Below are 13,430 nucleotides of genomic sequence, written 5' to 3'. Positions count from 1 at the left end.
GCAGCATCATCATCAGCAGCAGTAGCAGCAGCAGCATCATCATCAGTAGCATCATCATCAGTAGCATCATCATCAGTAGCATCATCATCAGCAGCATCATCATCAGCAGCAGTAGCAGCAGCAGCATCATCATCAGTAGTAGCATCATCATCAGTAATAGCATAAGTAGCATCAGTGAGTGACTGACTGAGTGAGTGACTGAGTGAGTGACTGACTGAGTGACTGACTGACTAACTGAGTGACTGAGTGAGTGACTGACTGACTGGCTGAGTGGCTGAGTGACTGACTGAGTGACTGACTGAGTGACTGACTAACTGAGTGACTGACTGAGTGACTGACTGACTAACTGAGTGACTCACTGACTGAGTGAGTGAGTGACTGAGTGACTGACTGAGTGACTGACTGAGTGACTGAGTGACTGAGTGACTGAGTGAGTGACTGACTGACTGAGTGACTGAGTGACTGACTGAGTGACTGAGTGACTGACTGAGTGACTGACTGACTGACTGAGTGACTGACTGAGTGAGTGACTGACTGACTGAGTGACTGAGTGACTGAGTGAGTGACTGAGTGAGTGACTGAGTGAGTGACTGAGTGACTAACTGAGTGACTGACTAACTGAGTGACTGACTGAGTGACTGAGTGACTGACTGACTGGCTGAGTGGCTGAGTGACTGACTGAGTGACTGACTGAGTGACTGACTAACTGAGTGACTGACTGAGTGACTGACTGACTAACTGAGTGACTCACTGACTGAGTGAGTGACTGAGTGAGTGACTGACTGACTAACTGAGTGACTGACTGAGTGACTGACTGACTAACTGAGTGACTCACTGACTGAGTGAGTGAGTGACTGAGTGACTGACTGACTGAGTGACTGAGTGACTGACTGACTGACTGAGTGAGTGACTGACTGACTGAGTGACTGAGTGACTGAGTGAGTGACTGACTGACTGACTGAGTGACTGAGTGACTGAGTGAGTGACTGACTGACTGAGTGAGTGACTGAGTGACTGAGTGACTGAGTGACTGACTGACCTTGAAGGGGAAGGTGCCGGTGTGAGTGATGAGGTGGCGTTGCAGGTCACCCTTGGTGATGCTGGCGTGCTCACAGTGAGTGACTCACTGACTGACTGAGTGACTGAGTGACTGAGTGACTGACTGAGTGACTGACTGGGTGACTGAGTGACTGACTGACTGAGTGACTATCTGAGTGACTGACCTTGAAGGGGAAGGTTCCGGTGTGAGTGACGAGGTGGCGCTGCAGGTCACCCTTGGTGATGCTGGCGTGCTCACAGTGAGTGACTGAGTGAGTGACTGAGTGACTCACTGACTGACTGAGTGACTGAGTGACTGACTGAGTGACTGAGTGACTGAGTGACTGACCTTGAAGGGGAAGGTTCCGGTGTGAGCGACGAGGTGGCGCTGCAGGTCACCCTTGGTGATGCTGGCGTGCTCACAGTGAGTGACTGAGTGAGTGACTGAGTGACTCACTGACTGACTGAGTGACTGAGTGACTGACTGAGTGACTGAGTGACTGAGTGACTGACCTTGAAGGGGAAGGTTCCGGTGTGAGTGACGAGGTGGCGCTGCAGGTCACCCTTGGTGATGCTGGCGTGCTCACAGTGGCCGCAGGGGAAGTGAACTTGGCTGTGCCGCTGCACATGGCGCACGAAGAGACGCGGGTCGCGGGTGCAGAAGCGGCACAGCTCACAGCGCAAGCTCCTGACGGTGGTGGCGGTGGTGGTGGTGAAGGTGGTGGTGGTGGTGGTGGTGGTGGTGAAGGTGGTGGTGGTGGTGGAACACAACGCATGAGAGAATCGGTTAATCCGAGAAACTGGAGCTCACTCACCCACCCACCCAACCACTCAACCACCCACCCACCCACCCACCCACTCACCCACCCACTCACTCACCCACTCACTCACCCACCCACTCACCCACCCACTCACCCACCCACCCACCCACTCACCCACCCACCCACCCACTCACCCACCCACCCACCCACCCACTCACCCACCCACCCACCCACTCACCCATCCACCCACCCACCCACTCACCCACCCACTCACCCACCCACCCACTCACCCACCCACCCACTCACTCACCCACCCACCCACCCACTCACCCACCCACCCACCCACTCACCCACCCACCCACCCACTCACCCACCCACCCACCCACCCACTCACCCACCCACCCACCCACTCACCCATCCACCCACCCACCCACTCACCCACTCACCCACCCACCCATTCACCCACCCACCCACCCACCCATTCACCCACCCACCCACCCACTCACCCACCCACTCACCCACCCACCCACCCACTCACCCACCCACCCACCCACCCACCCACCCACTCACCCACCCACCCACCCACCCACTCACCCACCCACCCACCCACCCACTCACCCACCCACCCACCCACTCACCCACCCACCCACCCACTCACTCACCCACCCACCCAACCACTCAACCACCCACCCACCCACCCACCCACTCACCCACCCACCCACTCACCCACCCACCCACTCACCCACCCACCCACCCACTCACCCACCCACCCACCCACCCACCCACCCACCCACTCACCCACCCACCCACCCACCCACCCACCCACCCACCCACCCACCCACCCACTCACCCACCCACCCACCCACCCACTCACCCACCCACTCACTCACCCACCCACCCACCCACTCACCCACCCACCCACCCACCCACTCACCCACCCACCCACCCACCCACCACCTTTGCTGTTGTACCTCTGCAGCTGGGTCTGTCTGCGTTCTGCGTGCGTTGACGCCACCCTCTTCACCGAGACCGCTGCTGCACCACCACCACCACCTCCACCACCACCGTCACCACCACCACCACCACCACCGTCACCACCACCACCACCACCACCACCGTCACCACCACCACCACCATCACAGTCTTCCTCCTTAACAACAACACCACCACCGCTTTCCACCTCCTCCTTCTCACCACCACCACCACCGGCACCGGTACCGACGACCCTCGGCGTTGCCGGTGGCCGCGGTGCCGGCGGCGTTGCCGGTGGCCGTGCCGGTGGTGGTGCCGGTGGCCGTGGTGGTGGCCGTGGTGCCGGTGGTGCCGGCGTTGTTGTTGTTGGTGTTGGAGTCTCGCCCCCGGCCCGTGCTCTCCGCTCCATGGCCGCCGCTCTGCGCATCTTCTGCCGCAGGCTGCTTCTCGTCGGCTCCACGGCGGGGGGCGGCTTCGGGTCGCCGGTGATGCCGGCAACACCGGCGGTGGTGGTGGGCGCCGTGGTCGCGACCGCCGTGGTTACGGGGGTGTCTGTGGTGGTGGTGGTGGTGGTGTCCGTGGTGATGTCTGTGGTGTCCGTGGTGTCCATAGTGGTGTCCATAGTGGTGTCCGTGTTGATGTCCGTGTTGATGTCCGTGTTGATGTCCGTGTTGATGTCCGTGGTGGTGGTGGTGGTGGTTTTTTGCTGGCCACCGCCACCACCACCACCGCCGCTCATCACCGGTCTGTCCCCCTCGGCGCCGGCGTCGTCACCGGCGCTGGCCGAGACGTCCGGGACTCCGTCCGGCCGCGGTGACCTCGGCGCTGATCTCGGCGCTGATCTCGGCGAATCCGGAGCCAGCGCCGCCATCTCGGTGGGGGCTGCTGGGAAATGATTTAAACAAAAAATAATGAAATAATAAAAATGTCAAACGGTACAAGCACCATGCACACACTCACACACAAGGCCCTACCCGATACCCGTACCCTACCCGATACCCGTACCCTACCCGTACCCTACCCGATACCCGGCTACCCGTACCCGGCCGGGTACGGGTAGGCCGTGAGTCACTGGTGAGTCGCCGTTTGTCACTCATTTCCCAACGTCTTGTCTCTTCTCACAATTCAAGTTCCTAGAATCAACCCACCGCGCGCCTGCAACGTGGCTTCATCCCAGAGGTCGCAATCGGGTACCCGATACCCGTACCCTACCCGATACCCGGCCGGGTACGGGTAGCCGGGTATCGGGTACGGGTACCCGATTGCGACCTTGGTGCGGCCGGGTACGGGTACGGGTACGGAATCAAAACCCGTTAAGGACCTCTGCTATGAAGGCTCCCGGCACTGTGGCTACACACAGAGGGGGTGGTGTGGCCACCACCACCACCACCACCACCACGGGGAGAGAGACGCAGACTCCACACAGCAGCAGCAGCAGCAGGCGTCGTCAGAGTCACGACCTCCTGCGTAGCAGGCGAGGTAGTCAACATCTCCTAGCCACTGTGGTGTCAGGGTCAGGATCGAACCCACGACCTCCTGCGTACCAGGCGAGGTAGTCAACATCTCCTAGCCACTGTGGTGTCAGGGTGGAACCCACGACCTCCTGCGTACCAGGTGTAGTGAACATCGCTAGCACTGGGGAGACAAAGGCGGCCGGGCGTGGTGGTGGTGCTAGCCACACCACCCCCTCTGTGTGTAGCCACAGTGCCGGTAGCCTTCATAGACGCTGCTGCTGCTACTAACAGCACTTGCCCCTACAGCCCTGCTAGAGGCTACCTGGGGGAGCTTTGTTCTTGTACTCAGCACTTGCCCCTGCAGCCCTGCTAGAGGCTACCTGGGGGAGCTTTGTCTGTCTCAGCACTTGCCCCTACAGCCCTGCTACAGGCTACCTGGGGGAGCTTTGTCTGTGTCTCAACACTTGCCCCTGCAGCCCTGCTACAGGCTACCTGGGGAGCTTTGTCTGTGTCCCAGCACTTGCCCCTGCAGCCCTGCTGGAGGCTACCTGGGGGAGCTTTGTCCTTGTACTCAGCACTTGCCCCTACAGCCCTGCTGGAGGCTACCTGGGGGAGCTTTGTCTGTGTCTCAGCACTTGCCCCTACAGCCTCCTGCTAGAGGCTACCTGGGGGAGCTTTGTCTGTGTCTCAGCACTTGCCCCTACAGCCCTGTTGGAGGCTACCTGGGGGAGCTTTGTCTGTGTCTCAGCACTTGCCCCTACAGCCTCCTGCTAGAGGCTACCTGGGGGAGCTTTGTCTGTGTCTCAGCACTTTCCCCTACAGCCCTGCTAGAGGCCACCTGGGGGAGCTTTGTCTGTGTCTCAGCACTTGCCCCTACAGCCTCCTGCTAGAGGCTACCTGGGGGAGCTTTGTCTGTGTCTCAGCACTTGCCCCTACAGCCCTGCTAGAGGCCACCTGGGGGAGCTTTGTCTGTGTCTCAGCACTTGCCCCTACAGCCCTGCTAGAGGCTACCTGGGGGAGCTTTGTCTGTGTCTCAGCACTTGCCCCTACAGCCTCCTGCTAGAGGCTACCTGGGGGAGCTTTGTCTGTGTCTCAGCACTTTCCCCTACAGCCCTGCTAGAGGCCACCTGGGGGAGCTTTGTCTGTGTCTCAGCACTTGCCCCTACAGCCTCCTGCTAGAGGCTACCTGGGGGAGCTTTGTCTGTGTCTCAGCACTTTCCCCTACAGCCCTGCTAGAGGCCACCTGGGGGAGCTTTGTCTGTGTCTCAGCACTTGCCCCTACAGCCTCCTGCTAGAGGCTACCTGGGGGAGCTTTGTCTGTGTCTCAGCACTTGCCCCTGCAGCCCTGCTAGAGGCTACCTGGCCACCCACCCCATTCTGTGTGTACGTGTGTGCGTGTACGTGTGTGCGTGTACGTGTGTGCGTGTACGTGTGTGTACGTGTGTGTGTGTACGTGTGCGTGTGTGTGTGTGTGTGTACGTGTGTGTGTGTACGTGTGTGTGTGTGCGTGTACGTGTGTGCGTGTACGTGTGTGTACGTGTGTGTGTGTACGTGTGCGTGTGTGTGTGTGTGTGTACGTGTGTGTGTGTACGTGTGTGTGTGTGCGTGTACGTGTGTGCGTGTACGTGTGTGTACGTGTGTGTGTGTACGTGTGCGTGTGTGTGTACGTGTGTGTGTACGTGTGTGTGTGTGCGTGTGCGTGTGTGTGTGTGTGTGTGTACGTGTGTGTGTACGTGTGTGTGTGTACGTGTGTGTGTGTGCGTGTACGTGTGTGTGTGTACGTGTGTGTGTGTGCGTGTGTACGTGTGTGTGTGTACGTGTGTGTGTGTACGTGTGTGCGTGTACGTGTGTGTGTGTACGTGTGTGTGTGTGCGTGTGTACGTGTGCGTGTGTGTGTGTACGTGTGTGTGTGTACGTGTGTGTGTGTACGTGTGTGTGTGTGTACGTGTGTGTACGTGTGTGTGTGTACGTGTGTGCGTGTGTGCGTGTATGTGTGTACGTGTGCGTGTGTACGTGTGTGTGTGTGTACGTGTGTGTACGTGTGCGTGTGTACGTGTGTGTGTGTGTACGTGTGTGTACGTGTGTGTGTGTACGTGTGTGCGTGTACGTGTGTGTGTGTACGTGTGTGTGTGTACGTGTGTGTGTGTACGTGTGTGTGTGTACGTGTGTGTGTACGTGTGTGTGTGTACGTGTGTGTGTGTACGTGTGTGTGTGTACGTGTGTGCGTGTACGTGTGTGTGTGTACGTGTGTGTGTGTACGTGTGTGTGTGTACGTGTGTGTGTGTGTACGTGTGCGTGTACGTTTGTACGTGTGTGTGTGTACGTGTGTGTGTACGTGTGTGTGTGTACGTGTGTGTGTGTACGTGTGTGTGTGTACGTGTGTGTGTGTACGTGTGTGTACGTGTGTGTGTGTACGTGTGTGTGTGTACGTGTGTGTACGTGTGTGTACGTGTGTGTACGTGTGTGTGTGTGTACGTGTGTGTACGTGTGTGTGTGTGTACGTGTGTGTGTGTACGTGTGTGTGTGTACGTGTGTGTGTGTACGTGTGTGTGTACGTGTGTGCGTGTACGTGTGTGCGTGTACGTGTGTGTGTGTGTACGTGTGTGTGTGTGTACGTGTGTGTGTGTGTACGTGTGTGTGTGTGTGTACGTGTACGTGTGTGTGTACGTGTGTACGTGTGTGCGTGTACGTGTGTGTGTGTACGTGTGTGTGTGTACGTGCGTGTGTGCGTGTACGTGTGTGTGTGTACGTGTGTGTGTGTACGTGTGTGTACGTGTGTGTACGTGTGTGTGTGTGTACGTGTGTGTGTGTACGTGTGTGTACGTGTGTGTACGTGTGTGTACGTGTGTGTGTGTACGTGTGTGTGTGTACGTGTGTGTACGTGTGTGTACGTGTGTGTGTGTGTACGTGTGTGTGTGTGTACGTGTGTGTGTGTGTACGTGTGTGTACGTGTGTGTGTGTGTACGTGTGTGTGTGTACGTGTGTGTGTGTACGTGTGTGTGTGTACGTGTGTGTGTACGTGTGTGCGTGTACGTGTGTGCGTGTACGTGTGTGTGTGTGTACGTGTGTGTGTGTACGTGTGTGTGTGTGTGTACGTGTGTGTGTGTGTACGTGTGTGTGTGTGTGTACGTGTGTGTGTGTGTGTACGTGTGTGCGTGTACGTGTGTGCGTGTACGTGTGTGTGTGTACGTGTGTGTGTGTACGTGTGTGTGTACGTGTGCGTGTGTGTACGTGTGTGCGTGTACGTGTGTGTGTGTACGTGTGTGTGTGTGTACGTGTGCGTGTGTACGTGTGTGTGTGTGTACGTGTGCGTGTACGTGTGTGTGTACGTGTGTGTGTGTACGTGTGTGTGTGTACGTGTGTGTGTGTGCGTGTGTACGTGTGTGTGTACGTGTGTGTGTGTACGTGTGTGTGTGTGTACGTGTGTGTGTGTGTACGTGTGTGTGTGTACGTGTGTGTGTGTGTACGTGTGTGTGTGTGTGTACGTGTGTGTGTGTGTACGTGTGTGTGTGTACGTGTGTGTGTGTGTACGTGTGTGTGTGTGTACGTGTGTGTGTGTACGTGTGTGTGTGTGTACGTGTGTGTGTGTGTGTACGTGTGTGTGTGTGTACGTGTGTGTGTGTACGTGTGTGTGTGTGTACGTGTGTGTGTGTACGTGTGTGTGTGTGTGTACGTGTGTGTGTGTGTACGTGTGTGTGTGTACGTGTGTGTGTGTGTACGTGTGTGTGTGTGTGTACGTGTGTGTGTGTGTACGTGTGTGTGTGTGTACGTGTGTGTGTGTGTACGTGTGTGTGTGTACGTGTGTGTGTGTGTGTACGTGTGTGTGTGTGTACGTGTGTGTGTGTGTACGTGTGTGTGTACGTGTGTGTGTGTGTACGTGTGTACGTGTGTGTGTACGTGTGCGTGTGTACGTGTGTGTGTACGTGTGTGTGTGTGTACGTGTGTACGTGTGTGTGTGTACGTGTGTGTGTACGTGTGTGTGTACGTGTGTGTGTGTGTACGTGTGTACGTGTGTGTGTACGTGTGTGTACGTGTGTGTGTACGTGTGTACGTGTGTGTGTGTGTACGTGTGTGTGTGTGGCTGGGCAGGCGAGTTAAATCCCTCGATGTGACAATGAGAGGAGGTATTTCTGAGCTCATTCACGCGGAAAAACGACGTCTAATACCGTCTGAAGCTTCGTTCAAATGTGCCAACAAGTGTCATCTGCCTATCGAAAGAGAGACCTTGAATCTGGGCGTCTCAACAACCTTCAAGGGCACTAAATCATGTGGGAGCCAGAGGACATCCCTGTCGCACCCCAAGGTGAACAGGGAAAAGCTCCGACTCCCGGCCACGTAGTTTTACCCGGGGCCCGCTCACCATCATGAAGGTCCTTAATGATCGTGAGCAGAGGGTCAGGGACTCCGAAAGCACGAAGAACAACCCAGAGCCCAGGCCTACTGATGGTATCATAGGCCTTGAGATGGTCAATAAAGCAGAGATGTAGGTCTTGTTGGAATTCCCTACACCTCTGCTGTAGCAGACGGACAGAAAATATGGCGTCTGTGCAGGACCGCCCTTTCCTGAAACCGCATTGGGGCTCCGCAAGCCTCTCCTCAGCATGCCTGGCAAGGCGATGTTGAATAATCCTTGGCAGGACCATTCCCGGCACACTGAGGAGTGAGATGCCCCTGTAGTTGTTACAGTCTGTGCGGTCCCCCTTCTTAAAGAGCGGGACCACCAGGGCATCCTTCCAATCCTGCGGAACCCGTCCAGTGGTCAAGACTGTTGTTATGATGTCATATAGGGCAGTCTGTGCCAAACGCCACCCTCCCTCAGCATTTCGCTTGGGAGATCATCTCTGCCCAGCGCTTTTCCTGGTCTCAGACTCCGGATCGCCTTCAGTACTTCCTCAACAGATGGCACCTCAGCCAGCCACTCAATATTTGAGGCACCGCAGCCTCAGCAGGGTCATCCCCACTTTGTGCCACGATGTTTTCCAGGCTGAGAGATTTCCCCTCCCCAAGACCTCACAGAAATGCTCAGCAAATATGCAAACCTGTTCCTGGGGGTCGGAGATTGGATCACCATTCTTTTCCTTAAGGATGGTAATAGGTGTGGTGCTGCAGGTTACTTTTTTGATGGAATTAAAAAGCGATTTGTGATCGCGGGCCATTGAGGCAGACTCCATCTCCTCAGCAAACCCACGACCACCACCCATCCTTGCAGCGCCTCAAGGCTCTCCGAACCTCCGAAGGCTGCGATAAGCCTCCTCATTCTCTGGCGTAGCCGATGAGAGTGGGCCTGTCGCTTTTTCTCAGCCAGCCTGAACACCTCCTCTGTCAGCCAGGGTCTCTGGGGAGGTCTGGACCGCGTACCCAAAGCAGCCATTGCAGCTGCATGAGCCAGTCCTAAACCTTGCCCATTTACCCTCGACATCAGGAGTGGGAGACGATGCCAACCCCAGCCGCAAGCGATGATTAAATTCTCGCTTGAAACTTTCATCAGCTACCTGAGACCAGGCCACTTTTGGTATGAATTGGGTCCTGGGTGTACACCCACCACCTAAGTGGAAGAATGGCAGGCGCATCTTACAGATGACAAGTCGATGGTCAGAGGGCAGATCAGCTCCACGGTAGGTCCTGGTGTCAAGGACATGGGCTCGCATCCGCTGGTCCGTCACTACGTAGTCCAGCAGATATTCTTGCTTGGACCCGGCATGCATCCACAATGTTGTGTGGATGCGCCGATGCCGGAACAGCGTGTTGGTAATTGCAAGCCCATGGGCTGCACAAAAATTGAGCAGCCTTCTACCGTTGTTATTGAGCTCATCTGGCCCATGCCTTCCAATCACTCCAGACCAGGTGCCAGCATCGTTACCAACTCGGGCATTGAAGTCACCCAACAAGATGACTCTATCCTGAGGGGCCACTTTAGCCAGCACCTGTGACAGGTCATAGAAAGCGTCTGACTCATCGGCCTTGCCTGCATCCCTCCACGGATGTTTGTCTTCAGTGGGGGCATAAGTAACCACGACCACCACTCCTCGCCTCTGGTTGATGGGAAGGCGAGCCCAAAGTATCCTGGGGCTTACAGCTTCCCACACCTCACCACCACGCTCCCACGCCCCCTTCATTATTTTGTTCAGAATCAGAGCCACTCCCTGTTGTTTGGCAGTCTCCTTCCCCGAGTGGAGGACTGTCCACCCCTCATGGTGGCAGGAGCCAGAACCGGTCCACCGGACCTCCTGAATGCCACAGAGATCCAGGCGGTACCGGTCCAGCTCCCGACAAAGGAGTGGCAGCCTCTCCTCCGCAGTGAGCGTTCGAACATTCCACGTGGCCATCCGCAATGGTTTTTCGTTGTTTCTGGAGGAGCCCCGAGGGTGAAGATTCAATCTCCTGCCTCCACCAAATGGGGTTTGGCCAGGAAACATCATAGCCGCCTGTCCCCCCGGGGCCTCCGGCACAAGCTTATTCAAAATTTTACATCGTGGTTTTGTGCTAATTAATTGAAGGTGGGGGGGGGTACCAGCCCCTCACACCCGTCCAGAGCCCCCCATTTGGCCACTGTGGTGGCTACAAACGCAATGAGGGGAAAGGCCAAACTAGGTTGGCCCTCCCCCCACGACACTGCCCACCACAGCGTTGCCGTCCGGCACCACAGAGACACACAGACACACACACACGGAGAGACACACACACACACACAGACACACGGAGAGACACACACACACAGACACACGGAGAGACACACACACACAGACACACACACACACGGAGACACACATAGAGACACACACACAGAGACACACACACAGACACACACACTCAAGAGACACACGCACAGAGACACACAGAGAGAGAGAGACACACACAGTCACACACAGACACACACAGAGACACACACACAGTCACATACACACTAACACACACACAGACACACACACATTAACACACACACACAGACACACACACAGACACACACACACAGAGACACACACACACAGTCACACACACACTAACACAAACACACACACAGAGAGAGACACACACAAACACACAGTCACACACAGTCACAGACACACACACACAGAGAGAGACACACACACAGTCACACACACACACAGCTGGAGTAATATCCATCAGCCATCTCTCTCACTGTGCGAGTATCTAGACACACACAGAGACACACACACACAGACACACACACAGACACACACACACAGAGACACACACACAGTCACACACACACTAACACAAACACACACACAGAGAGAGACACACACAAACACACAGACACACACACAGTCACAGACACACACACACACAGAGACACACACAGACACACACACAGTCACACACACACTAACACAAACACACACAGAGACACACACACAGACACACACACACAGACACACACACACTAACACAAACACACACACAGAGAGAGACACACACAAACACACAGTCACACACACAGTCACAGACACACACACACAGAGACACACACAGACACACACACACAGTCACACACACACTAACACAAACACACACAGAGACACACACACAGACACACACACACAGACACACACACACTAACACAAACACACACACAGAGAGAGACACACACAAACACACAGTCACACACACAGTCACAGACACACACACACAGAGAGAGACACACACAAACACACAGAAACACACAGACACAGACACACACGGAGAGACACACACACACAGACACACACACACAGACACACACACAGTCACACACACACTAACACAGACAGACACACACACAGACACACACACAGTCACACACACACTAACACAGACAGACACACACACAGACACACACACACAGTCACACACACACACACAGACACACACACACAGAAACACACACACAGACACACACACACACACACAGACACACACACACAGAGACACACACACAGACACACACACACAGTCACACACACAGACACACACACACAGAGAGAGACACACACAAACACACAGTCACACACAGTCACAGACACACACACAGAGACACACACACAGACACACACACACAGATAGACACACAGTCACACACACACTAACACAAACACACACAGACACACACACACTAACACAAACACACACACAGAGAGACACACACAAACACACAGACACACACACAGTCACAGACACACACACACAGAGACACACACACACAGACACACACACACAGACAGACACACACAGAGAGAGACACACACAAACACACAGTCACACACACAGTCACACACACACAGAGACACACACACACAGAGAGAGACACACACACAGTCACACACACACACAGCTGGAGTAATATCCATCAGCCATCTCTCTCACTGTGCGAGTATCTAGACACACACAGAGACACACACACACAGACACACACACAGACACACAGTCACACACAGTCACATACATAGACACACACACAGAGACACACACACAGAGACAGAGATGTATAAAGAGAGATGTATAAAGAGATGTCTATAAAGAGAGAGACAGAGAGAGAGAGAGCTGATGTATAAAGAGATGTATGTAGATAAAGAGAGAGAGAGAGAGATGTGTGTAGATCAATAAAGAGATGAAACTAACCTGGGGCCTGTTCTCTTACGATCGCAGCGCCTCCATCATAGCCGCCATGTTTCCCTCTGCCCCCTCCTCCCTCCCCCTCTCCTGCCTCCTCCTGATGATGATGATGCTGATGCTGCTGCTGCACTCTCTCTTTCTACACTACACACTCTCTACACACTCTCTCCTGCCTCCTCCTCCTCCTGCTGATGATGCTGATGCTGCTGCTGCACTCTCTCTTTCTACTCTACACACTCTCTCTTTCTACACTACACACTCTCTCCCTGCACTCTCTCCCCTCTCTCTTTATACACTACACACACTCTACACACTCTCTCTTTCTACACTACACACTCTCTCCTGCACTCTCTCCCCTCTCTCTTTATACACTACACACACTCTACACACTCTCTCTTTCTACTCTACACACTCTCTCTTTCTACACTACACACTCTCTCCCTGCACTCTCTCCCCTCTCTCTTTATACACTACACACACTCTACACACTCTCTCTTTCTACACTACACACTCTCTCCTGCACTCTCTCCCCTCTCTCTTTATACACTACACACACACTACACACTCTCTCCTGCACTCTCTCCCCTCTCTC

The 13,430-nt window shown here is 55.0% G+C and overlaps 1 protein-coding gene across 1 annotated transcript; it reads right to left on the bottom strand.

Annotated features, from left to right (window-relative positions):
• Positions 1 to 1,433: 1,433 nt before the first annotated feature.
• LOC144954061 (uncharacterized) lies at positions 1,434 to 12,884 on the bottom strand. Its single transcript, XM_078884637.1, has 4 exons — positions 12,845 to 12,884; positions 2,771 to 3,653; positions 1,552 to 1,726; positions 1,434 to 1,448 (listed from the first exon to the last, which is right to left on the bottom strand). Exons 2-4 carry the CDS (start codon positions 3,640 to 3,642, stop codon positions 1,434 to 1,436), a joined length of 1,062 nt encoding a protein of 353 aa, XP_078740763.1. The 5' UTR covers positions 3,643 to 3,653; positions 12,845 to 12,884.
• Between the last annotated feature and the right edge of the window lie 546 nt (positions 12,885 to 13,430).

The sequence above is a fragment of the Lampetra fluviatilis genome, unplaced genomic scaffold (assembly GCF_964198595.1).
Source record: "Lampetra fluviatilis unplaced genomic scaffold, kcLamFluv1.1 SCAFFOLD_262, whole genome shotgun sequence".
Classification (NCBI taxonomy): Eukaryota; Metazoa; Chordata; class Hyperoartia; order Petromyzontiformes; family Petromyzontidae; genus Lampetra; species Lampetra fluviatilis.
The sequence above is the reverse complement of the archived record's forward strand: the minus strand, read 5'-3'. Positions and strand labels throughout refer to the sequence as shown.

What these genes read in the sequence shown, in the direction of transcription:
- LOC144954061 (XM_078884637.1), bottom strand. Translation starts at nt 3,642, where the DNA reads ATGGCGGCGCTGGCTCCGGATTCGCCGAGATCAGCGCCGAGATCAGCG. An exon ending in AGACAGACCCAGCTGCAGAG is followed by an intron (nt 1,727 to 2,770) that starts GTACAACAGCAA and finishes CACCACCGTCAG; the next exon opens with GAGCTTGCGCTGTGAGCTGT.